This window comes from Rhinopithecus roxellana, chromosome 12 (assembly GCF_007565055.1).
Source record: "Rhinopithecus roxellana isolate Shanxi Qingling chromosome 12, ASM756505v1, whole genome shotgun sequence".
In the NCBI taxonomy this organism is placed as follows: domain Eukaryota; kingdom Metazoa; phylum Chordata; class Mammalia; order Primates; family Cercopithecidae; genus Rhinopithecus; species Rhinopithecus roxellana.
Genome location: NC_044560.1, coordinates 14844999 through 14872192, shown reverse-complemented (window position 1 = coordinate 14872192; position 27194 = coordinate 14844999). Strand labels below are relative to the sequence as shown.

The 27194-nt window shown below is 43.2% G+C and overlaps 1 protein-coding gene across 1 annotated transcript; it reads left to right on the top strand.

Annotated features, from left to right (window-relative positions):
- Window positions 1-1095: 1095 nt before the first annotated feature.
- AUNIP (aurora kinase A and ninein interacting protein) lies at window positions 1096-27033 on the top strand. The gene is made up of 3 exons (XM_030942159.1): window positions 1096-1213; window positions 23203-23344; window positions 25223-27033. The coding sequence occupies exons 1-3, from the start codon at window positions 1136-1138 to the stop codon at window positions 26056-26058; spliced, it is 1056 nt and encodes a 351-aa protein (XP_030798019.1). The 5' UTR covers window positions 1096-1135; the 3' UTR covers window positions 26059-27033.
- The last annotated feature ends 161 nt before the right edge of the window (window positions 27034-27194 follow it).

Below are 27194 nucleotides of genomic sequence, written 5' to 3'. Positions count from 1 at the left end.
CAGCACTTTGGGAGGCCAAGGCGGGCGGATCACGAGGTCAGGAGTTCGACACCAGCCTGGCCAATATGGTGAAACCCCATCTCTACTAAAAATACAAAAATTAGCTGGGTGTGGTGGCGTGTGCCTGTACTTCCAGTTACTAGGGAGGCTGAGGCGGAAGAATCGCTTGAACCCAGGAGGCGGGGCTGCAGTGAGCTGAGATCGTGCCACTGCACTCCAGCCTAAGTGACAGTGAAACTCCGTCTCAAAAAAATTTGTTTTTTATATATATACAATATGTAAAAATTACATATAATATACATATATTCCATCTATGTAGATTGTGGTTAGGGACGGAAGGATGGGTGGAGTGCCAGCATTTTTGCATTTCCAAGGGGTTTTCTGAATTCACAAAGTACTTTCACAAACCTCATTTGATCCTCTTTTAAAATCCAAGACACAGTAAACAGTGAAAGCAGGACTGAAAGCTAGTTTTGGACCCCAAATTTTAACCTCTTCAAAATCCTCTTCCATGTGGCTTCGTAGTTACGCTTACATTAAAAAAAAAAAAAAAAAAAAAAAAAAAAAAAAAATTACCAAAGTTGTTCGCACACTCGAGTGTTCGCCCTAAGTGGTCTGGTAACCACTTAGGGCGAGGACCCCTGGTCTGGAGTCTACGGGCCTGATCTCGTATCAGCCGCTTCCTTCTTGGGGTGATCGCGAAGATTCAGCGATGACACGAACAAATTCCTAAGCCCGGGGTAGTTATTATATTTACTGTAAGAAGTTTTCAATGCAGCAAAAAGAAAATGTACGTTTCTGAGGCTGTCGAGAACTGTTCACACAGCAGTTTCCGAAATCCGCTCTTGAATGAACAGATCAGAAAGAAAACGCACTCCTCGGCGCAGGGAAAGGCGCCGCAAGCACTCAAGGACCCGCGGCGAAGGTTAGTGAGTGGGCGGGGCACAGCAAAGGGAGCTGGCCTTGCCGGGGGTGGGGACCTTGCAGGGGCGGGGCTGGCGCCCGGGGCAGTCGCGACGTAGCCCCGCCCCCAGCGTTGGCGCGAGATTCGAACGTCGGCGGCAGTAGTTCTGGCGTTTGCTGAGGTGTCGGGATCCTGAGCTGGCGTCCTGCCGGCTTGGTTCCCTCAGCGGCCATGAGGCGGACAGGCCCCGAGGAGGAGGCCTGCGGCGTGTGGCTGGACGCGGCGGCGCTGAAGAGGCGGAAAGTGCAGGTGGGACGCTGGGGGATGAGAGGGCGTTGGGGACCAGGTAGGGCCTGGAGGCGTAAGACGGGAGGAGTAGGACGGGAGGAGTTTGGGGGACACCCGAAGGTGCTGGAAGTGAAGTCAGGGACAGAGGGAACAGCATTGGGGATTCACGGGCAAGAGGGATTGGGGTCTGAAGAAGGTTGAAAAATGGGGCTTGGAGAGGGTGGGAGGGACGGAAGAAAGGAGCGTGCTGAGGGGTGTGGAGAAGCGGTGCGCCGGGACGGGCGGCGAGGGTTCAGGTGTGGGAGAGGCGGAGGGAAAGTTCGCCCGGAGCAGTTTAACTGAGCAAGCTCCCAAGGAGGCCGGAGTCCCCGCGAGACGTCCTAGTAGATGCTGGAGCATTGGGAGATGCATGCGAATGCAAATTTGGGAAATTCTCACCCCAGGGTCTGTTTCCACCCAATTTGCCAAGTTGCAGGCCATCTACCTGCCAAGAACCGGTAACTCTGAGGGGAAAAGTAGAAGCTATGGGAAGGGGAGCTGGCCTCCTATCTACTGAGCAAGGCACTGGGTGCCGGATACTGCGTTCGATGCTGAATATGCGTTATATGTGTTGTCATTCTTACTGGAAATGAGGAAACTGAGGTTCAGGAACTAACCTAGGCCCGCCTAACTAGAAGGAGCTGGAAATCACACTCAGGTCTGTCACCTAGGCAAGATGCTCTTCAGTTTCTATAAAGAAACAAAAGTGTGAGATAATAATCGTTCATGTTTATTGAGCATCTTATGCTGGTGCTAAGTATTTTAGGTATGTTATCTTGTTTGGTACAGTTCTATATGGTAGATAGTGTAATGATACCCATTTTACATAGGGTAACAGGCTCAAAACAGACACTAGGGGCAAGATTCTTGCTCTCAAGTTGCTCACAGTCTTACAGGGAAAAAAAGAGGTGTATAAATAATAACAATACCTGACCTTTATTGAGTGCTTTCTATGTATCAGGCACTTTGCCGGGACTCATCAATGGCAGATACTCACCAAAATTCAATAAAGTAGATTTTGTCATTATCCTAGTTTTATAGATGAAAAATTTGATCGTTTTATTATTATTTATTATTATTATTTTTAGACGGAGTCTTGCTCTGTTGCCCAGGCCGGAGTGCAGTGGCGCGGTCTCGGCTCCCTGCACCCGGATTCACGCCATTCTCCTGCCTCAGCCTCCCGAGTAGCTGGGACTGCAGACGCCCACCCCCATGCCCGGCTAATTTTTTGTATTTTTAGTAGAGATGGGGTTTCACTGTGTTAGCCAGGATGCTCTCGCTCTCCTGACCTCAAATGATTCGCCCATCTAGGCCTCCCAAAGTGCTGAGATTACAGGTGTGAGCCATCGTGCCTGGCCGATTGTTTTATTTTTTAAAAAATTATCAAAATGGCCAGGTGCGGTGGTTCACGCCTGTAATCCCAGTGCTTTGGGAGGCCGAGGCGGGCAGATCACCTGAGGTCAGGAGCTGGAGACCGGCCTGGCCAACATGGCGAAACCTCATCTCTAGTAAAAAAAAAACAAAAATTTGCCAGGCGTGGTGGCAGGTGCCTGTAATCCCAGCTACTCGGGAGACTGAGACAGGAGAATTGCTTGAACCTGGGAGGTGGAGGTTGCAGTGAGCCGAGATCGTGCCACGGCACTCCAACCTGGGTGACAGAGCAAGACTCCGTCTCAAAAAAAAGATCAAAATGTACAGTAGCTATTTATTACTCCTTGAATTAGGAATATGCCGTTTGTACCCTTAGAATACATTCTTGGATGACATGGGATGGGTGGGAAACTTGTATACTACTTTGATTTGTTAATTTTGGAGACAGGATCTCTGTCATTCAGGCTGGAATGTGGTGGTATAATCACAACTAACTACAGCCTCAGCCCGGTCCCCGGGCTCCAGGTGATCCTCCTGCCTCAACCTCCCAAGTAGCTAGGACTACAGGCATAGTACCACAAAGCCCAGCTCATTTTTTGTATTTTTTGTTCGTAGAGATGGGGTTTTGCTGTGTTGCCTAGACTAGTCTTGAACTCCTGAGCTCAAGTGATCTGCCCACTGTGGCTTCTCAAAGTGCTGGGATTACAGGTGTGAGCCACTGCACCCAGCCACCAGTATAATTTAGAAAGAAGACAAAAATAGAATTAGGAAGAGTTCAGGAGAGAGAGAAAGGGAATATTCCACAGGGAAGAGGAGAGCCAATATTTGTCTCTCTGTCTATAATTCTGTTTTGTTTTTTGAAAAGGAGTCTCCCTCTTGTTGCCCAGGCTGGAGTGCAATGGTGCAATCTTGGCTCACTGCAACCTCCACCTCCTGGGTTCAAGCAATTCCCCTGCCTCAACCTTCCGAGTAGCTGGGATTACAGGCATGCACCACCTTGTCCTGGTAATTTTGTATTTTTAGTAGAGACGGGGTTTCTCCATGTTGGTCAGGTTGGTCTTGAACTCCCAACCTCAGGTGATCTGCCTGCCTTAGTGTCCTGGGATTACAGGTGTGAACCACCATGCCCGGCCTAATTCTGTTTTTTTGTTTGGAGTCTTGCTCTGTCACTCACGCTGGAGTGTAGTGGCGTGATCTCAGGTCACTGCAGCCTCTGCCTCAGCCTCCCGAGTAGCTAGGATTACAGGCATGTGCCATCACACCTGGCTAATTTTTGTATTTTTAGTAGAGACAGGGTTTCACCATGTTGACCAGGCTGTTCTCGAACTCCTGGCCTCAAGTTATCCACCTGCCTCAGCCACCCAAAGTGCTGGGATTACAGGCATGAGCCACTGTGCTTGGTCTGTCTATAATTCTTATACCCCCAAATCCTACCTTTTTCCCTGGCAGTGTTATGATGAAAACATTTGTCTTGTTTTTTTTTTTTTTTTTTTTTTTTGAGACGGAGTCTTGCTCTGTCACCCAGGCTGGAGTGCAGTGGCCGGATCTCAGCTCACTGCAAGCTCCGCCTCCTGGGTTTACACCATTCTCCTGCCTCAGCCTCCCGAGTAGCTGGGACTACAGGCGCCCGCCTCGTTGCCCGGCTAGTTTTTTGTATTTTTAAGTAGAGACATGGTTTCACCGTATTAGCCAGGATGGTCTCGATCTCCTGACCTCGTGATCTGCCCGTCTCGGCCTCCCAAAGTGCTGGGATTACAGGCTTGAGCCACCGTGCCCGGCCACATTTGTCTTGTTGATGTAGTGCATGGCAGGTATGGAATCCTCCAACATCTCTGATTTCTGGAGGCCTGGACCTTATGACCATACTTACTAACACCATTTCTCCTTCTTGTTACTTGATTCCCAAAGATACTCGTTAAAATCTTTGGTTCCTGACTATTATCTATTACTCTGACTTCCAACCCAGAGAAGAGTACTAAAGATTCCCTTTCACAAGGTGCCTCTTCCTAGAGTGGCTATCCAACAGGCGTACAGTCCTTTGAGATTTAATGTCAGGGATGGATGGGCAGTAGCTAGTGGCTGTGTTTTTGAAAACATGCCTCTTCCCACTTGATCTCTACACAGAATTGTTTGCTATTTATGAGAGAATAAGTAGTTTGTAGTCTGGCCAGTACACAATAGTGGTCTATGTTTGGAGTGAGTTTGCTTCTCTCCTAATTTGAACTACCCATTTGGCCTCATTACTTAGGCCTTGTATGTATACTAGTCATTTTGTTTTTATATTATGAAAGTAATATATGTTTGTTTAAAAAAAAATAAATAGGGCTGTGGCTCGTGCCTGTAATCTCAGTACTTTGGGAAGCTGAGGCTGGAGGATCACTTGAGGCCAGGAATTTGGGACCAGCCTGGGCAACATAATGAGACCCCAACTCCACAAAAAATAAAAAAAGTTTATCATGGGTGGAGGAGTGTGGCAGTTTTAATATATGTCCACAAATTCTTCAGTACTTTTCCTTCTAAAAGATAGAACTTAATTCCCCTTTCTTTGAGCACAGACAGTATTTAGTGACTCCGATGACTAGAATGTGGTAGGTTATAGTGTTAGAATTCTGAGTCTAAGCCTGGCCAACATGGTGAAACCCTATCTCTGCTAAAAATAGAAAAATTAGCCAGGCTTGATGACGGGTGCCTATAATCCCAGCTACTCAGGAGGCTGAGGCAGGAGAATTGCTTGAAGCCGGAAGATGGAGGTTTCAGTGAGCCAAGTTTGCACCACTGCACTCCAGACAGGGTGATAGAGCAAGACCCCATCTAAAAAACAAAAAATTTTGAATCTAGGTCATAAATGACATTGCAGCTTTAGCTTCATTGTCTCTTTGGGAGAAGCCAGCTGTCATGGTGCGAGGACACTCAAGCAGCTCTGTGGAGAGGTTCATGTAGTGAGGAGCTGAGGCCTTTTGTCAACAGTTGTGTGAGTGAGGGAGTCATCTTGAAATTGGATACTGCAGTTCTAGTTGATATTTTGAATGCAGCCTCACTAGACTGTGAGACAGACCCACCCATCTAGGCTTAACCCAAATTCTTCATGCACAGAAGTTGTGCATGCCTGCTGTGCATGAAGTTGTAAATGCCTGGCTGGATTTCAGAATTGCCATTGACTGGTGACCCACTTGTACCTCTTATTTCCCCCTTTTCGAACAGAATGTCTGTAACAGTTATGCCTGTTCCAAATTGTATGTTAGATGTATGAGGGAAGATAATTTGTCTTTAGTTCACAGGCCTGCAGATCTAAAGGAACTGTACTTAAGCTACACTTTTGGACTTCACATGTACCTGTTTTAGATGCTAGTATCTTTGATATTAAGCTAATGCTATAAAGAGATGAGATTTTTGTAGTTTTGGGAGGCAGTATATTTTGCATATGGGAAGAATGTAAGTAATTTGGGGCCAGAAGGTGGACTGTGATGGTTTTAAAACATGTCCACACTCTTCCCTTCAAGAGGTGGAGCTTCATTCTCCTGCCTTTATGTTTGGATTGGACTTGGTAACTTGCTATATATTTATTTATTTATTTATTTTTTTGAGATGGAGTCTCACTCTATTGCCCAGACTGGAGTGCAGTGGCATGATCTCGGCTCACTGCAACCTCTACCTCCCAGGTTCAAGCAGTTCTCCTGCCTCACCTTACGAGTAACTGGGATTATAGGCATGCATCACTATGCCTGGCTAATTTTTGTATTTTTAGTAGAGGCGGGGTTTCATCATGTTGGTGAGGCTGGTCTCAAACTCCTGACCTCAGGTGATCCACCGGCCTTGGCCTCCCAGAGGGATTACAGGCGTGAGCCACTGCACCCGGCTGTAACTTGCCTCTAATGAGCAGAATATTGCGGGAACTGATGGTGTGTGATTTTTTTCAGATTGGGTCATAAATGGCATTATGACCTCTTTTGATTGCTCACTCTGGGAAAAGCTAGCTTCCACGTTGCTACATGCAGCCTGCTCACAGCCATGTTAGTGAGCCATCTTGGAGGTGGATCCTTCAGCCCCAGTTAAGGCTTCAGATGATTCTAGCCTGAGCCAACATCATGAATGCAACCTCATGAGAGACCCTGAGCCATAACCACCAAGCTAACCACCGTGAGAAACTGTGTGAGATGAATGTTTATGTTTTTGTTTTTGTTTGTTTGTTTGTTTGTTTGTTTGAGATGGAGTCTCGCTCTGTCACCCAGGCTGGAGTGCAGTGGCCGGATCTCAGCTCACTGCAAGCTCCGCCTCCCGGGTTTACGCCATTCTGCTGCCTCAGCCTCCCGAGTAGCTGGGACTACAGGCGCCCGCCACCTCGCCCGGCTAGTTTTTTGTATTTTTTAGTAGAGACGGGGTTTCACCGCGTTAGCCAGGATGGTCTCAATCTCCTGACCTCGTGATCCACCCGTCTCAGCGTCCCAAAGTGCCGGGATTACAGGCTTAAGCCACCGCGCCCAGCCTTTGTTTGGTTTTTGAGACAGAGTCTTGCTCTGTCACCCAGGCTGGGGTGCAGTGGCACGATCTCAGCTCACTACAACCTTCGACTCATGGGTTCAAACGATTCTCCTGCCTCAGCCTCCTGAGTAGCTGGGATTACAGGCGCCCACCACCACACCTGGCTAATTTTGGTATTTTTAGTAGAGACGAGGTTTCACCATGTTGGTCAGGCTGTTCTCAAACTCCTCCTGACCTCAGGTGATCCGTTTGCCTCAGCCACCCAAAGTGATGGGATTACAGGCATGAGCCACCACGCTGGCCGAATGTTTATTGTTTTAAGCTTCTAAGTTTTGTGGTAATTTATTACACAGCAATACAACACTAATACAGCTAATGTTAAGAATGATTTTGTGAACAATATTTGGAGACTTTAATACCCGCTTTCACTTATGGATATCAACAAGGAAAAAAGACTTGAACAATACTATAAACCAGGTAGACCTAACAGACAAAAATATAGAACAGTCTACTCAACAACAGCAGAATACGTAGTTTTCTCCATGACACATGGAACATTCTCCACAAATACTAGGTCACAAAACAATCTCAATAAATTTAGAAAGATGGAAATCATACAAAGTATATTCTCCATAATGGAATGAAAGTAGAAATCAGTAACAGAAGAAAAAGTACAAATAGGTTGAAATTAAACAGCACATTTCTAAATAACCAAGGGTCAAAGAAGAAATCAAAAGGAAAATTATAATAGAAAGTACTTTGAGATAAATGAAAAGAAAAACACAATGCACCAAGATTTATGGGATGCAACTAACACTATGCTAAGAGGGATATTTATAGCTGTAAATGCTTTTATTAAAAATAATCTCAGCCAGGCACAGTGGCTCACACCTGTAATCCCAACATTTTGGGAGGCTGAGGTGGGTGGATCACCTGAGGTCAGGAGTTTGAGACCAACCTGGCCAACATGGTGAAACCCTATCTCTACTAAAAATACCAAAATTAGCTGGGCGTGGTGGCGGGCATCTGTAATCTAGCTACTCAGGAGGCTGAGACAGGAGAACTGCTTGAACCCAGTAGGCAGAGGTTGCAGTGAGCCAAGATTGTACCATTGTACTCCAGCCTGGGCAACAAGAGTGAAACTCCCGTCTCCAAAAAAAAAAAGAATCTCAAATAACCTAATCTTCTACCTTTAGAAACTAGAAAAAGAAGAGCAATCTAAACCCATAGTAACCAGAAGGAAGGAAATAATACAATTTGGAGTGAAAATAAATAGTAAAGAAAAAAAATGAAGATCAAAAGTTGGTTCTTTGCAAAGATCAACAAACTCAACACAACTTTAGCTAGACTGATCAAGAATAAAAGAGAGTGCAGTGGCTCACACGTATAATCCCAGCATTTTAGGAGGCTGAGGTGGGAGGATCCCTTGAGCCCAGGAGTTCAAGACCAGCCTGGGCAACATAGGGAGACCCTGTCTCTACCAAAAATTAGAAAAATTAGCCTAGTGTGGTGGTGCATGCCTGTAGTTCCAGCTACTCAGGAGGCTGAGGTGTAAGGATCACTGAACCCAGGGAGGTTGAGGCTGCATTGAGTGGTGATTGAGCCACTGCACTTCAGCCTGGGTAACACAGTGAGACCCTGTCTCAATCAATCAGTCACGAAGAGGCTAGGTGAAGTGGCTCAAAAAACCCCATCTCTACTAAAAATACAAAAATTAGCCAGGCATGGTGCCGTGCGCCTGTAGTCCCAGCTACTCAGGAGGCTGAGGCAGGAGAATCACTTGAACTGGGGAGAAAGAGGTTGAGGTGAGCCGAGATTGTGCCATTGCACTCCAGCCTGGGTGACAGAGTGAGACTGCATCTCAAAAAAGAAAATAAAAAGAGATAAAAAGAATTATAAGATAATACTATAAACAACTGTATGCTAACATATTTAGATAACTTAGATGAAATGGACAAATTCCTAGGAAGTCACAGACTACCAAACTTGTCTCAAGAAGAAATAGATAAAAATCAACTGACTGTAAATGTAAGGGTTTACTTCTGGACTTTCAGTTCAATCCCTTTGGTCTATAGACCTATAACAAAGAGATTGAATTAGTAATTTTAAAACTTCCTGCAAAGGAAAGTCCAGGTCCAGATAGTTTCACTGGTGAATTCTACCAAACATTTAAAGAATTATACCAATCCTTCAGACTCTCCCAAAAAAATAAAATAGAAGAGGAGAGAACATTTTCCAACTCATTTTGAGGCCAGTGTTACTCTGATACTAAAACTAGACTCAAGATATCACAAGAAAAGAAAATTATGGGCCAGTATCCTTTATGAATACAGTTACAAAAATACTCAACAAAATGCAAGCAAACCAAATCTAGCAACACATAAAAAGGATTATAAATCATGACTAAGAGGAATTTATCTTAGGAATGCAAGGTTGGTTTAAATTTGAAAACCAATTAATATACCGTAGTAATAGCATAAAATACAAAAACCACATAATCATCTCAATAGACACAGAAAAAGCATTTTGACTGCATCATTTTGTGATTAAAACACTCAACAAACCAGGAATAAAAGGGAATTTTCTCAGCCTCACAAAGGGCATCTGTGAAAACCCAGTTAACATCATACTTAAGAAGACCGAATGTTTCCACTCCTAAGATCAGCAACAAGACAAAGATCTTGCCACTCTGTTTACCATTGCACTAGAGATTTTATCTAGGGAAATTTAGCAAGAAAAAGAAATAAAAGATATCCAGATTGAAAGGAAGAAGTAAAATTACCTGTCTGGAGAAAATATGATCTTTTATATAGAAAATCCCAAGGAATCCACTTAAAAAATTAGAAAAAATGAGTTCAGCAATGTGACAGGATACAAAAATCAATTATACTTCTATACGGTAGAATTTTATCCAAAAAATGAAGCTAAGGAAATAATTTCATTTACAGTAGAATCAAATAGAATAAAATACTTAGGCATAAATTTAACAAAACATTGCAAGACATACACTGGAAACTATAAAACTCATTGAAATAAATTAAAAATGTAAATTGATCAGAAGACTTAATCTTAAGATAGGAATACTCTCCAACTGATCTACAGAATCAGTGCAATCCCTATCAACATCTCACTTGTCCTTTTTGCAGATACTGAGTCTGATCCAGAAATTCATGACATTTGAGGGATCCAGAAAAGCCAAAACAAGCTTGAAGAGTAACAGAGTTGGAGGAATCACATGTACTGATTTCAAAATTACTATACAGTAAAAGTACTTAAGATGGTTTGATACTGTCATAAAGATAGACATATTATAGACCAAAGGAATTGAAAGTCCAGAAGTAAACCCTTACATTTATGGTCAATTTTTTTTTTTTAGAATCAGGGTCTCAATTTGTCACCCAGACTGAAGTGAGATATGATTCATATACCATAAAATTTGCTTTATTGAGATATGATTTATATACCATAAAATTTGCCCATTTAAGTATGTACCCCCAAGAGATAGGAAAACATATGTATGCATGAAAACTTGCACACAAATGTTCTTAGCATTTCTCATAATAGCCAAAAAGTGGCAACAATCCAAGTAGTCATCAACTGATGAACATCAATTGGTAACCAAAATGGTGTATCTAGGGCCGAGTGCAGTGGCTCACACCTGTAATCCCAGCACTTTGGGAGGATGAGGTGGGCGAATCACTTGAGGTCAGGAGTTTGTGACCAGCCTGGCCAACATGGTGAAACCCTGCCTCTACTAAAAAAGAAATGCAAAACTTAGCCAGGCATGGTGACAGGCACCTGTAACCCCAGCTACTTAGGAGGCTGAGGCAGAAGAATCGCTTGAACCCAGGAGGCGGAGGTTGCAGTGAGCCAAGATCGTGTAACTGCACTCCAGCCTGGGTGACAGAGTGAGACCATGTCTCAAACAAACAAACAAAATAACACAAAATGATATATCTATACAATGGAATATTATTTGGCAATATAAAGGAATGAAGTATTGATACATGCTACAACATGGATGGACCTCCAAACATCAGGCTGAGTAAAAGAAGCCAGTCACAAAAGACCAGATATTGTATGATACATAAAAGACCCAGAATAGGCAAATCTGTAGAAAAGAAAGTCAGTGATTTCCTGGGCCTGGGGTGGGATGGGAGTGATCCGGAATGACTGCTAAGGCTAGAGGGTTTCTTTTGGGGGAAATGATAACTGTTCTAAAATTAGATTTGGTGATAATTACACAACTTCATAAGTATACTAAAACTTAACTGTATACTTAAATGGGCAAATTTTATGGTATGTGAATTGTATCTTAATAAAGCTGTTAAAATGAAAAGAAAGACTCTTTGTGGAAGAGTTAGACCTTAAACGAAGGGCCAGATTTTGTTGGAAAGCAATGGGAGTGCAGTGGGACAATATGAATAGTGCCACAGAAGTAGGAAGTATAAGGGATGTTTGTGAAACACGAAATAAAAGTTAAGGAGTCTCGAAGACCACCATAATTTTTGACACCAACTGCAAGTTTGGAGGTCCCCAAAACCATTCTCAGGTTTCATAATTTGCTAGAAGTACTCACAGAAGTCACCGAAAGCTGCTATGGTTACAGTTTATTGCAGTGAGGAGACACAAATGAAAATCAGCCAATGGCAGGGGCATAGAGAGCCAAGTCTAGGAGAATCCCAAGCCTGAATCTTCCAGTGTACTCTCCCAGTGAAGAATTAGACAATGCCAACTGCTCTTAGCAGTGATATGTAACAGTACGCACAGAATACTGCCAATCATGGAAGCTTACCTGAGCCTTGATGTCCAGAGTTGTTTTGGGGGTTCCGTCACATACATGTGGTTGACTTACCTTCCTGGCTGACCTTAGTTTTCAGCCCTTATAGAGGTCATGCTGATAATGCATGGCCTAAAGACCCCTCCATAAATCACATTGTTAGCATAGATTATTTGGTGTGGCCCAAGGCTCCCAGGTTAAAAAACAAAACAAAACAACACTGCTATCAGGTGGGACATTCCAAGGATTTAGAGATTATCTCTCAGGAGCTGCCAGGCCTCTCCTTGGGTAAGATTTTTTTTTTTTTTTTTTTTGAGATGGAGTTTCAAAAAAACTTCGCCTGGGCTGGAGTCCAATGGTGCGATCTTGGCTCACTGCGACCTCCGCCTCCTGGGTTGAAGCGATTCTCCTGCCTCAGCCTTTCAAGTAGCTGAATTAACAGGTGTGTGCCACCAACCACGGCTAATTTTTTTTGTAGTTTTAGTAGAGACGGGGTTTTACCGTGTTGGGATTACAGGCATGAGCTACCGCACCTGACCAAGATTCTTTACTACATAGGGAGTAATTCAATTTGGCTAAAGTGTAGACTATTCCCCAGAGTTGAAGGTGAGTTTAGGAGGGTAAACTAGTGCTATGTTGTTGGAATTTGTTGTCATGGGAGGTATCTCTTAAGAAGATTAACCCATTAGCGGTTATTTGAGAGTGTGTAGTATCCTGACAGGCTAGAGGAATTTGGAGGATACTGCTGAAGTTTGGGTAAGAAGTAACAAGGACTTAGTCCAGGATGGTAGAAGTTGAAAGTTGTTTATGTTTAGTTGTTTATTTTATTTTATTTTATTTTATTTTATTTTATTTTATTTTATTTTTGAGACAGGGCCTCACTCTGTCACCCAGGCTAGAGTGCAGTGGCATGATCTTGGCTCACTGCAACCTCCTCCTCCCAGGCTCAATGGATCCTCTCACCTCAGTCTCCCAAGTAGTTGGGACCACAGGCGTGCGCCACTGTACCTGGCTTTTTGGTAGAGACTGGGTTTCACCATGTTGCCAGGCTGGTTTTGAACTCCTGAGCTCAAGTGATGTGCCTCCCAAAGTGCTGGGATTACAGGTATGAGCCACTGTGTCTGGCCAGTTGTTTATTTTTATTTTGGTTTATTGGTCTCTATAATTATATATATAAAAGTATATATACACTCAAGAAGAACCTAAATAGGCTTAGTAGGGGACTGCTTAAATGTTTTTTAAGGCCGGGCGTGGTGGCTTATGCCTGTAATCCCAGCACTTTGGGAGGCTGAGGTGGGCAGATCACTTGAGGTCAGGAGTTCGAGACCAGCCTGGCCAACATGGTAAAACCCTATCTCTACTAAAAATACAAAAAAAAAATTTAGCTGGCATCGTGGCACACGTCTGTAATCCCAGTTATTCAGGAGACTGAGGCAGCAGAATTGCTTGAACCTACGAAGCAGAGGTTGTGGTGAGCCAATATCGCACTACTGCACTCCAGCCTGGGTAATAGTGTGAGACTCCATCTCAAAAAAAAAAAAAAAAAAACCGGCTGGGTGTGGTGGCTCAAGCCTGTAATCCCAGCACTTTGGGAGGCCGAGACGGGCGGATCACGAGGTCAGGAGATTGAGACCATCCTGGCTAACATGGTGAAACCCCGTCTCTACTAAAAAATACAAAAAACTGAACAGCTGCCCAGGCTGGAGTGCAGTGGCGCGATCTCACTGCAACCACTGTCTCCCAGGTTCAAGAGATTCTCCCGTCTCAGCCCCCTGAGTAGCTGGGATTACAGGCGCCCGCCATCATGTCTGGCTAATTTTTGTATTTTAGTAGAGACAAGGTTTCACCATGTTGGCCAGGCTGGTCTTGAACTCTCCTGACTTCAGGTGATCCCCCCGCCTTGGCCTCCCAAAGTGCTAGGATTACAGGTGTGAACCACCACACCCGGCTTTTTTTTTTTTGAAATGGAGTCTCGCTTTGTTGCCCACTGGAGTGCAGTGGTGCAATCTCTACTCACTGAAGCCTCCACCTGGGTTCAAGTGATTCTCCTGCCTCAGCCTCCCAAGTAGCTGGGACTACAGGTGCATGCCACCAGACCTGGCTAATTTTTTTTGTATTTTTAGTTGAGATAAGGTGTCACTATGTTGGCCAGGCTGGTCTCGAACTCCTGACCTTAAGTGATCTGCCTGCCTTGACCTCCAAAGTGCTGGGATTACAGGCATGAGCCACCGCGCCTGGCCTGCGAGCACCCTTTTATGAGACTTAGTAATGCCAGTGGATGTAGACATATCAGGTCTCCAATTAGGAATTGTGATAGAAGAAATTTGCTTTTCTCTTTTCCCTGTTGAGTTTTCATGAGGTTTAGATGAAAAACCAATACAGGGTGGTTCTCGAAGATTCCTGCAATAATTTTGTGTTGTTAGATTACTTTGGGATGGAAAACTTCATAGTTCTCAGTGGGTGTACACGTCCATCCTGTCTGTGTCCTGGACCTTATATGTGACATCAGTTATAGTGACAGGAGTTCATCTTAGCTTGGATCACAGCACTAGAAAAGCCTTAGTGGGCTGGGCGCGGTGGCTCAAGCCTGTAATCCCAGCACTTTGGGAGGCCGAGGCGGGTGGATCACGAGGTCAGGAGATCAAGACCATCCTGGCTAACATGGTGAAACCCCCTCTCTACTAAAAATACAAAAAATTAGCTGGACGTGGTGGCGGGCGCCTGTAGTCCCAGCTACACGGAGGCTGAAGCGGGAGAATGGCGTGAACCCGGGAGGCGGAGCTTGCAGTGAGCTGAGATCCGGCCACTGCACTCCAGCCTGGGCGACACAGCGAGACTCCGTCTCAAAAAAAAAAAAAAAAAGAAAAGCCTTAGTGTTTTCTGTCAGCTCTATTGCTGTTGTGCTGAATATGTAATAAGTAGCTGTAAATAAAATGAAAACGGGAAATCTTTCCTGCATATCTACCTATTTATTGAATCGAGTACCTATTATGTGTATTAAGCTATATTAAGTTCTGTGCAGGATAGGAAAAAGGTATGTGGATCACATGCTGATGCCGGGATTTTGTAGGATAAGTTTTGAGACACCAAGTGATAAATGGCCAGTTCAGAAGAGGAAGAGACCACACATGGCTGGGGGAATCAGGAATGCTTAGTGATAAGCTGAAGAGTATGTTTCCGAGCTGGGCGTGAAAAATGCCTTTCTGGCCGGGCGCGATGGCTCAAGCCTGTAATCCCAGCACTTTGGGAGGCCGAGACGGGCGGATCATGAGGGCAGAAGATCGAGACCATCCTGGCTAACACGGTGAAACCCCGTCTCTACTAAAAATACAAAACCTAGCCCTGGTGCGGTGGCTCAAGCCTGTAATCCCAGCACTTTGGGAGGCCGAGACGGGCGGATCACGAGGTCAGGAGATCAAGACCATCCTGGCTAACATGGTGAAACCCTGTCTCTACTAAAAACTACAAAAAACTAGCCGGGCGAGGTGGCAGGCGCCTGTAGTCCTAGCTACTCGGGAGGCTGAGGCAGGAGAATGGCGTGAGCCCGGGAAGCGGAGCTTGCAGTGAGCTGAGATCCGGCCACTGCACTCCAGCCTGGGCGACAGAGCGAGACTCCATCTCAAAAAAAAAAATACAAAACCTAGCCGGGCGAGGTGGCGGGCGCCTGTAGTCCCAGCTACTTGGGAGGCTGAGGCAGGAGAATGGTGTAAACCCGGGAGGCGGAGCTTGCAGTGAGCTGAGATCCGGCCACTGCACTCCAGTCCCGGCGACAGAACGAGACTCCGCCTCAAAAAAAATTAAAATAAAATAAAAATGCCTTTCTCCGTGAGGCATACAAATGAGGAAGTTGGAGGCCATCAACAGATAGTTGGGTATTATGTTACGGGATGCATGGAGGGCTTTTGGTAGTAGAGAAAAAGGTAAACTGGAATCATCAATGTGTGCAGTGTGAGTCTACACACTATGCTACAGGTAGTAGAGAAACTACTGACAGATTTTGAGCAAGATGACATGATCACAGCTGTACTTTAAGATTAATCTAGAAGTTATGTGGGGATGAATTGAAATAGGTGGTGAATGAAGGCCTGAGCTAGGAGGCTATGTCATAGTTTAGGGCTAGGCAAGAGTTTATGAGATCCTAAACTAAGGTAGTGTGTTTTTAGTTCTGCAGAGAACTAAGAGAGGTTTGAAGCAAGTTTTGAATGAATACTTTGTTACTAATTCAACAGAGCTAACTTAAGTTGTTAGAGATGTATAATGATGAGACCCCTGATAGCTTTTCTTGGTAACACTTCTTAAACAGTCCTCCTTAGGGCGTGCTTATGAGGTAGCGTCATCCTTTCAGCCTGACTCAGTGAGGCATGACAGTGCTGACTAGAAAGGTTTTCATCCTAAATGTCATCAAATTAATGCTGGGAAAGACTAAAAAGAAAGAGGGACTTGGTGATGATGCTCTCAGTGACTCTAAAAGTGGGAGGAGAATGAGTAGGGGCCCTGGGAAGCCTAAAGGAAGAAGGAGCATGGCAAAAAGGAATAATACTTTCATGTGTGTCAATGTGTGGAACATGAGAGTTCATATACAAATTTAAGACCAGAATGACCATTATGAAAAAAGGAATTAGATCAAATTATCTACTGGAGTTGAAGGTCATAGTGAATCATGAAAAAAAAAAAAAGAAATTATATTTGTTTGAAGCAAAACTTTAAGATAAACTCATAGATAAATTATCAGAAGAGATAAAAGATAAAATAAGAGCTAAACTGAATTTAAGTGCTGTGGAACCATGAGAACATTTTCTAATAGTGAGAGGAGTTATGTATATGATCCTAGCTCTTTTTTGATAATAGAGTTGTTGAGCATAAGAAAGGGTCACACTTGGCCGGGCGCAGTGGCTCACACCTGTAATCCCAGGACTTTGGGAGGCCGAGGCAGGTGGATCATGAGGTCAAGAGATCGAGACCGTTCTGGCCAACATGGTGAAACCTTGTCTCTACTAAAAACACAAAAATTAGCCAGGCATAGTGGCACATACCTGTAATCTGAGCTACTCAGGAGGCTGAGGCAGGACAATCGCTTGAACCTGGGAGGCGAAGGTTGCAATGAGCCGAGATTGCACCACTGCACTCCAGCCTGGGCGACAGAGCAAGACTCTGTCTCATAAATAAATAAATAAATAAATAAATAAATAAATAAAACAATGAAACTTGCTGCCTTGATGACTCTTCCTTTCATGGAAGATTTCTCTGTAGCATATATTGCTGTTTGATAGCATTTTACCCACAAAACTCCTTTCAAAATTGGAGTCAATCCTCTCAAACCCTGTCTCTGCTTTCTCAATTAAGTTTATGTAATGTTCTAAATTTTTTGTCGTCATTTCAACAATGTTCACAGCATCATTGCCAGGAGTAGACTCTATTGCAAGAAACCACTTTTTTTTTTTGCTCATCTATTAGAAGCAATTTCTCATCCATTAAAGTTTTTATTGGGAGATTGTATCAATTCAGTCACATCTTCGGGGTCTACTTTTAATTCTAGTTCTCTTGCTATTTACATCACATTTATGATTACTTCCTTCACTGAACTCTTAAATGCTGCAAAGTCATCCATGAGAGTTGGAATCAATTTCTTCTAAATTCCTATTCGTGTTATCTTGGCCTCCTCCCATGAATCATGAATCCTTTTTTTTTTTTTTTTTAACAGGATGTCACTGTTTTGCCCAGGCTGATCTCAAACTCCTGAACTCAAGTGATCCTTTAGCCTCAGTCTCCTGAGTAACTGACATTATAAGGCAGCACCACCATGGCCAGATAATCGCGAATGTTCTTAGTGGCCTCTAGAATGGTGAATCCTTTTCAGAAGATTTTCAATTTACTTTGCCCAGATCCATCACAGGAATTATCTGTGGCACCTGTGGCCTTATGAAATGTATTTCTTAATAAGAATAATAAAAATAATAAGACATAGAAATCGAAATTACTCTTTGATCCATGGGCTACAGAATGAATATTGTGTTAGCAGGCATGAACACATTAATCTTTTTGTACATCTCCATCACGCTCTTGAGTGGCTAGGAACATTGTCAATGAGCATATATATATATATATATTTTTTTTGAGATGGGGTCTCTGTCACCCTGGCTGGAGTGCTGTGGCACGATCATGGCTCACTACACTCCAGCCTGGGCTCAAGATATCCTCCCACTTTGACCTCCCAAGTAGCTGGGACTACAGGTGCATGTCACCACGCCTGGCTAATTTTTAAATTTTTTGTAGAGACGGAGTCTCACCATGTTGCCCAGGCTGGTCTCGAACTCCTAGGCTCAAGCAATCTGCCTGCCTCAGCCTCCCAAAATACTGGGATTACAGGTGTGAGCCACTGTGCCCAGCCAATGAATAGTAATATTTTGAAAATAATCTTCTTTCTAAGCAGTAGGTCAAGAGTGGGCTTAAAATATTCAGTAAACCATACTATAAATAGATGTGCTGTCATCCAGGCTTTGTTGTTCCATTTATAGACCATAGGCAGAGTAGATGTAGCATAATTCTTTTTTTTTTTTTTTTTTTGAGACGGAGTCTTGCTCTGTCACCCAGGCTGGAGTGCAGTGGCTGGATCTCCGCTCACTGCAAGCTCCGCCTCCCGGGTTTACGCCATTCTCCTGCCTCAGCCTCCTGAGTAGCTGGGACTACAGGCGCCCACCACCTCGCCCGGCTAGTTTTTTGTATTTTTTAGTAGAGACGGGGTTTCACCGGGTTAGCCAGGATGGTCTCGATCTCCTGACCTTGTGATCCGCCCGTCTCGGCCTCCCAAAGTGCTGGGATTACAGGCTTGAGCCACCGCGCCCGGCCTGATGTAGCATAATTCTTAAGGCCTAAGGATTTTCAGAATATTAGGTGAGCATTGGCTTTAAATCACTAGCTGCATTAGTCCATAACAAGAGAGTCAGCCTGTCCTTTGAAGCTTTGGAGCCAGGCATTTGACTTCTCTGTAGCTATGAAAGTCCGAGATGGCATCTTCTTCCTATATAAGACTGTTTCGTCTACAGGGACAATCTGTTGTTTCGTGTAGCCACCTTTATCAGTGATCTTACCTAGATCTTCTGGATAACTTGCTGCAGCTTCTACATCAGCACTTGCTGCTGCACCCATGCTTTTATGTTATAGAGACAGTTTCCTTCAAGAACTTTTCCTTTGCATTTACAACTTGGCTGTTTGGTGCAAGAGGCTCAGCTTTTGGCCTCTTGGGACATGTCTTCCTCACTAAGCATGATCATTTCTAGCTTTTGATTTAAAGTGAGAGACCTATGACTCCTCCTTTCACTTTAACACTTAGAGGCCATTATAGAGTTCTTCATTGGCCTAATTTCAGTATTAAATAGGGCAGCCCAAGGAGAGGGAGAGAGTTGAGGCAGTGGCCAGTCAGTGGAACAGTCAAAACATGCACAACATTTATCGATTAAGTTTGCCATCATATATAGATGTGGTTCATGGTGCCCCAAAACAATTACAATAGTAACATTAAAGATCACTGATCACAGATATAGTAATGAAAAAGTTTGGAATACTGCAAGAAGTACCAAAATGTGACACAGAGACATGAAGTGAGCACATGCTGTTGGAAAATGGCACTGACAGACTTGCTCAACACAGGCTTGCCACAAACCTTCAATTTGTAAAAAATGAAGCAAAACAAATTTTCAAAGTGCAGTAAAGCAAGGTGCAATAAAATAAGGTATGTCTATACTGTATAAAGTACAAACAGCTGCCTTTATTTTGAGGTAGGGATAATCAGCTGAAGGACTTTTTACCTGGGGTCTTTCTCAGTTCCAAATAACCTTTTCTCACACAGTCTTAACAGTCCACTGAGATAGACGTAGATCCTTGAAGCCATGGGTCTTCTAAGAGAGCTATAACTGGGACAGTATCACTTCTGACCTCACTCTGGCCTAAGGAAGGTACATCCTTCGTCTCCTGCCAACTTAGCAAAAAGCTTTATTCCCAGATGTTTTGCTAATTGAGGTCTTAGGGTTTTCTGATAATCTGTAGTTTTCTGTAAAGCTTCTTTATAGGACTTAGCATACTTGTAGTAATTTAAGTAACTATTAGTCTGTTATTCTCTCTTAAGCTATAAACTTTACTGAAGCAGAAAGTCTATTTTGTTGATCACTATCTTCCCAGTCCTAGTATACAGGTACTTAAATATTTGCTGGCATACTAACCGCATTATTTCACAAATCTAGGATGTGGCTCCTATAAAATTTAGAGAGCCATGTGCCAGCTTGTGCATCCTCATAATGTGTTGGGTGGGTCCCAAGAGTGAGCACCTCAAGTGAGCAAGGCAGAAGAGCATGGCATTTTTATGACTTAGTTTTGGAAATCATGTATAGTGTTTGTTACTTCTGTCATACCTTATTGGTCAAAGTAGTCACAAAGTACTTTCCAAGTTCAAGGTGAGGGAATAAGGACTTCATCACTTGATGGGAAGAGTGCCATAGTCACATAAGAAGAACATGTGAAATGGGAGATCGTGTATTGGCTATCTTTGAAAAAGAATGTTATAGTTAATTTTCACCAAATTTGGAAAACTTTTTGGCCCTTATTTCTTCAAACATATTTTCTGTCCCCCTCCACATTGTTTTTTTTTTTTTTTTTTTTTTTGAGACTAATTATAGGTATGCTTTGTATCTCACTGATTAAGACTTTGCTTCTTCCTTTTCAGTTATTTTTTTTCTCTCTGCTTCATTTTGTGTAATTTGTGTTACTATTGTCTTCAGGTTCACTTTTATTTTCTTCTGTAGTCTCTAGTCTGTTGTTAAGCTCATCTGTTGAATTTTTTTTATATCTTCTGTTTTCTTACATTATGTTCATATTTTCCTTCAAATCCTTGTGCATATTTATTCTAACTATTTTAAGTTAACTATTACTTGTCGGCTAATTCTCTTACCTATCACATTTCTGGGTCTGTTTCTATTAACAGATCACTCCTATCCCAATTACAGTATTTTTCTGCTTCACATATCTAGTAATTTTTTATTGCATGCTAGACATTACAAGTGCTACATTAAGTATCTGGATATTGTTGTCTTTAAAGAATATTGGCCAGGCGTGGTGGCTCATGCCTGTAATCCCAACACTTTGGGAGGCCAGGTGGGCATATCGCCTGAGGTCAGGAGTTTGAGACCAGCCTGGCTAACATGGTGAAACCCTGTCTCTACTAAAAATACAAAAATTAGCCAGGTGTGGTGGCAGGCACCTGTTGTAATCCCAGCTACTCAGGAGGCTGAGGCAGGAGAATCGCTTGAACCCGGGAGGCGGAGGTTGCAGCGAGCCGAGATTGTACCATTGCACTCCAGCCTGGGTGACAACAGTGAGACTTTGTCTCAAAAAAAAAAAAAAAATTGAAAATTGTTTTGGCAGGTAGTTACTTGCTAGTCAGCTTGATACTTTCAAAGCTTGCTTTTAAGCTTTGTTAAGGTAAGTGTTTGGAATAGTTTTTGCTCTAGGGCTAGTTTAGCTCTACTACTAAAGGATGATTCTCCTTAGAGCTCTAATGAATGTCCCTGGTATTCAAGGTTGTCCTATCCGGATAGTGGGAACACAGATGTCCCCCAGCCTGTGTGAGCTTTGGGAATTGCTCAGCTTGCAACTCCAGTTTGCAGTTTCATTGCCTGGCTTCGTGGGGTTTCACCTAACACACGTGTAGGTTAGTATTCAGTAATGGACTAAAGGGATCCCCATGCGGAGGTCTCCCCTCTGGAGGTCTTTCTCTGCGCTGCAAATCTCAGCCACCTCAGTTTCCACAAATTCCAATCTCAGTCTACTCAATTCATCAAAAAAAGATATACTGTGGTCTGCAAAGCACTTTCAGGCAGAAAGCTGGAATGATCATCGGGCTCACCTTATTTGTTTCCCTTTTCTCAAGGATCACAATTCTTTACTGCCTATTGTCTGCTGTTTATATCAATTTTTTCATGTATCTTTGATCCAGTTTTCTAGTTGTATGTGGTGGAAGAGAAGATTCTGTACCAGTAATACATGTTGAAGTATGAATTTTACCTCCAGGATTTCTTTCTTCTTTTAACCACTTAAAGTACAACTTAGTTTCCAAATGTAAAAATGAAGTCAACTTTGAGTTAGAATAAATAACTTGGCTTCAAGTTTCAGGCCTACCTCTAACTTGCTGCATGAATATTGGCAAATCTTATTTGTTTTTTGGCAGACACAGCAAAATTGAATTGAATATAATCCTATTCGCCCTATTTCTCAGGCATTCTGTAACAAGCAACTAGAAATAAAAACAAATCACATTAAATAAGGATGAGGTTATATTTATAGTTAGTTGACAACTCACTTCTCAAACCTCTCTTGCCTATCTTCCAGTTCCATTCTCTAAAGAATAAAAGTGCCTGAGTTAAAAGTGTAGTGAGACTGGTGCTGTTTCACAGCTTCTCCTCTTAATATTAGCCAACTGCTACTGAATGTTTTCTATGTGCCAGGAACTGTGTAAGCCTTTTATGTGAATAAATTTACTAAATTTTCTTTTTTTTTTTGAGATGGAGTCTCACTCTGTCACCCAGGCTGGGGTGCAGTGGCGCAATCAAGGCTCACTGCAACCTCTGCCTCCCGAGTTCAAGTGATCCTTCAGCCTCCCAAGGAGCTGGGACTACAGGCGTTTGCCACCACGCCTGGCTAATTTTTATATTTTTAGTAGAGACAGGGTGGCATCATATTGGTCAGGCTAGTCTTAAACTACTGACCTGGTGATCCGCCTGCCTCGGCCTCCCAAAGTGTTGGGATTACAGGCATGAGCCCGGCCTTATTAAATTTTTATAACTGCCATAGGGATAGGTACTATTATTGTCCCCATTTGACACCTGAGAATGAGATTAAGCAACTTGGAGAAGGTCACATAGCAAAGTGGCAGTGGCAGAACTAGGACTGATTCTTGAGCCATGCTCTTAACCACCACTATGTGACTACTTAAAAACTACTGAAAATGCATCAACTGCTGCTGATGTAGAATCATTAATTATCCTTAAATATAAAAGAGCCTCATCTCTGCCATCCTGTTAACAAATCCTGTTTGTTTAGTCAGCCTGACTGATTTCCATGGGGAAGCAGAAAGATTGGGCTATCATTGGAATATGTGATTCCTGAGAAAAAGACCGTTAGGATGGCTGGAAATGGAAGATGATGTCCAGCACCAACTACCTTGAGAATAGGCTATAAGTGGAGTACAGAGGGTCTAGTGTGTTTCTCAGAGGGTCACTGGTGTGTACTGAATCTCTACTGTCTGTCTTTTAATATTAATAGGCTCATTATTCTTTTTTCTCTCCTTTCTCAGACACATTTAATCAAACCAGGCACCAAAATGCTAACACTCCTTCCTGGAGAAAGAAAGGCTAGTATTTATTTTACTCAAAGAAGAGCTCCATCTACAGGCATTCACCAGAGAAGCATTGCTTCCTTCTTCACCTTGCAGCCAGGTATGGTGACCCATATGGGAATACTTCATTATCCAGAGCAAAAAAGGAGTGTGTTCATTTGTCCATGTTAGAACATTTATGAGAAATGGTGAAACCAGTGCATTATGTTAAACTTAGCCTATTAGAAGAGGTTATAAAACATAAGAAGTCATTGCCTTTTGAAAAGCAATATATGTGTGCTTTTACAAACATACTTTTCTGGTTCTGTTTTGCTCAACTTAAATATTTGTATTCGCTGACAGAGCAGTCAGGAAAGGTGTACTTGGGAGTTGGAGGTGCACTGGGGAGTTGCCCTGCCAGTAGTTAGGAGGTATATATCTTGGGTTGGCCACAATGGGTACTCTGTCTAAGGTTAATTGATAATTGATATTTTTGTGTGAAGTTTCTCAAATTAGTGCAAGGTTCAAAGATGCTTGTTCTTAGAAAGCCTCACATAAAGTTAGTTTATGTCTCATCCTTTGGCAGTTCTTTGCTTCCAGGTCCCTGTTCAGGGGAGCAGCTGACTCAGAGCAGGCTGGGCCTTAAGCAGCAGGGTTCCTGCCACTTGGAGGGTGTTGGGAAGAGTGCTCTAATGCTGGGTGTGATTCTCAGGATTGCTTTGCTTAAACCTTCAAAATGCCCTCTCCCTCCTCCAAACAAAAACTTAGACTCTTTTGTTTTATGTAAGGGCAGATTTAAATTAAAAAAAAAAAAAATTTAACAAAAAAACTTTTTCCACTTATAAATTCTGGTGTATTTTATAATCTATATTGAATTCTAAGGAAAAGTTGAGAATTCTCACAAAACCTAGTTTCTGCAGTATAATTCTTATTGGAGTTATTCTGCTTTGTTTTTATAATTAGATCTTGATATAATTTGAGCCAAGTTGGGAATTCCATGTCCTCCATCCTTATCTTAAGGCAGAAGAGACTGCACTCTATGCCTGATAAAATTAACAGGCTGGACACTAGTAGTTGTTTCACTATTCTACGTACTGACTGACTTAGCATCCTAATTGTGTCTTCACTCCCTTTCCAATGAAATGCCTGGGGAGTGGAGGACCCGCATTTTTCACACTGTCACCAGAAGGTTTCTCAGAGTTGGATGGTTAATGTCATCTTTAAGACCTTACAAAACTTGTATGTGTTTAGCATGTTTCTTTTTTTTTTTTTTTTTGAGATGGAGTCTCGCTCTGTCGCCCAGGCTGGAGTGCAGTGGCCGGATCTCAGCTCACTGCAAGCTCCACCTGCCGGGTTTACGCCATTCTCCTGCCTCAGCCTCCCGAGTAGCTGGGACTACAGGCGCTCGCCACCTCGCCCGGCTAGTTTTTTTTTTATTTTTTTTTATTTTTTAGTAGAGACGGGGTTTCACCGTGTTAGCCAGGATGGTCTCGATCTCCTGACCTCGTGATCCACCCGTCTTGGCCTCCCAAAGTGCTGGGATTACAGGCTTGAGCCACCGCGCCCGGCCTAGCATGTTTCTTTAAGGATAATGTCCAGGAATGTATATTTGGCCAGGATCATCACTTAGTAAAAACCATATTAAATAAAAAACAAAAGCAAAACTGATGTGCCCTATGTTAAACAAACCTATAAATGAAAACTCAGCTGGTAAAGTAGGCTGTGGTCTGATTGTACGCGATGTTTGACTTTATTAGGTAGGTGATGGGAAGTCTCCGTGTATTTGAGTAGGGAATATAAGATCTGATGTTTTAGAGTTCATTCATGAGAGACTGGCAAGATTGAAAACAGGAAGATTGGCTACAAAGTTATGTGAAGAGGCTAAGACTCCTGCACTAGGTAGTAATAGTAGCTGATACTGATTTCAGAAAAAGCCAACTGAATCCTGCTTAGGGCAGTTTTTCTGCAGAATAGTATTTGTTCATTCCTGTTTTATTAGGAAAGACAAATGGTAGTGACCAGAAGAGTGTTTCATCTCATACAGAAAGTCAGCTCAACAAAGAGTCCAAGAAAAATGCGACCCAGCTAGACCATTTGATCCCAGGCTTAGCACATGATTGCATGGCATCCCCTTTAGCCACTTCAACCACTGCAGACATCCAGGAAGCTGGACTCTCTCCTCAGTCCCTCCAGACTTCTGGCCACCACAGAACTGAGCTATCTTTGCTCCAGCCTGATACTCTAGACTGTGCTGGAGAGAGTAATACCCCATTGGCTTTCTCCTTCACTGAGGACTTGGAAAGTTCTTGTTTGCTAGACCAAAAGGAAGAAAAAGGGGATTCTGCCAGGAAATGGGAATGGCTTCATGGGTCTAAGAAGAACTATCAGAGTATGGAGAAACACACCAAACTACCTGGGGACAAATGCTGTCAGCCCTTAGGCAAGACTAAATTGGAAAGAAAGATGTCTGCCAAAGAAAACAGGCAGGCCCCTGTCCTCCTTCAAACACACAGGGAATCCTGGAATGGAGAAAACATAGAATCAGTGAAACAAAGCTCTTGTCCGGTTTCTGTGTTTTCCTGGGACAATGAAAACAATGACAAGGACTCCTGGAGTCAGCTTTTCACTGAAGATTCTCAAGGTCAGCGGGTCATTGCCCACAACACTAGAGCTCCTTTTCAAGATGTAACGAATAACTGGAATTGTGACTTAGGGCCGTTTCCTGACAGTTCCCGGGCTCAGTGCCAGGAGGATGGGCCAACTCAAAATCTGAAGCCTGATTTGCTCTTTACCCAGGACTCTGAAGGTAATCAAGTTATCAGGCACCAATTCTAAATGTTTTGAAGCTTTGTTCCTAAAAGTGCCTTGAAATGACAGAGATGTAGGAAAATACAGTTGTGGGTGGAGAGACGAGTGAGTTTGTTTAGGTGGGAAGGTGGCATGGGATGAAGTTATCATTACTGAGCATCTTCCCTATGTAAATAAAGGGCAGTACCATTGTTAAGACAACTGGGTTTGGCATCATGGCTTTCCCTCAGGAAGATGGTGGCTGGTAAATTCCCTGAACAAGTCTATGATGAACACTGAGGCAGCACGGTGGGTATTTCTCTCTCCATGAAAGCGCCTTTTACTTAGCCTGCACAGAGCCCTCCAGATGTCTGACTGGGACCTTGCTTATGGATGTGTAGGTTGTTTTTTTTTTTTCTTTTTTTTTTTTTCAGATGGAGTCTCACTCTGTTGCCAGGCTGAAGTGCAGTGGTGCGATCTCAGCTCACTGCAACCTCTGCCTCCTGGATTCAAGCGATTCTCCTGCCTCAGCCTCCTGAGTAGTGGGACTACAGGTGCATGCCACCAAGCCCAGCTAATTTTTTTTTGCTATGTTTAGTAGAGACGAGGTTTCACCGTGTTAGCCACGATGGTCTCCATCTCCTGACCTCGTGATCTGCCCGCCTCGGCCTCCCAAAGTGCTGGGATTACAGGTGTAAGCCACCGTGCTGGGCCAGATGTGTGAGCTTTTAATCTCTGGCTGATCTAAGCTTGGGATGATTACTCTTGACCCTTTTTTTGAGTGATTAGCAAATCTCCCCACAACCCAGGTGTGGGCAGAAGAGAGGTAGAATGGTGCTAGTTTCTTATTTTATTTTTGTGGTAACTGTACAGCACTTTAAAGTTATATACTCTGTGTTTAAATATCCCCCTTAAGAAGCCTGAGCTCTATAACAATCAGGATGTGACTGTTACCCTTTTCCCACAAGATAGGAGGGAATCCCCTTTGTAAAACTATGAATCCAAATAAATGTTTATAAAGTGGCTCTTATGATAATTGGTAATTAAACCATTATCAATTTTATTTTTGAAAATGCAACTGTAATAGTATATGCTGTTATTGCCCTGAGTCTGATCTGAACCAGAGTCTAGTTTGACCTGTCGTCTACCCAAGGCATTATCCTTTGTTGTTGATATGGTACCTA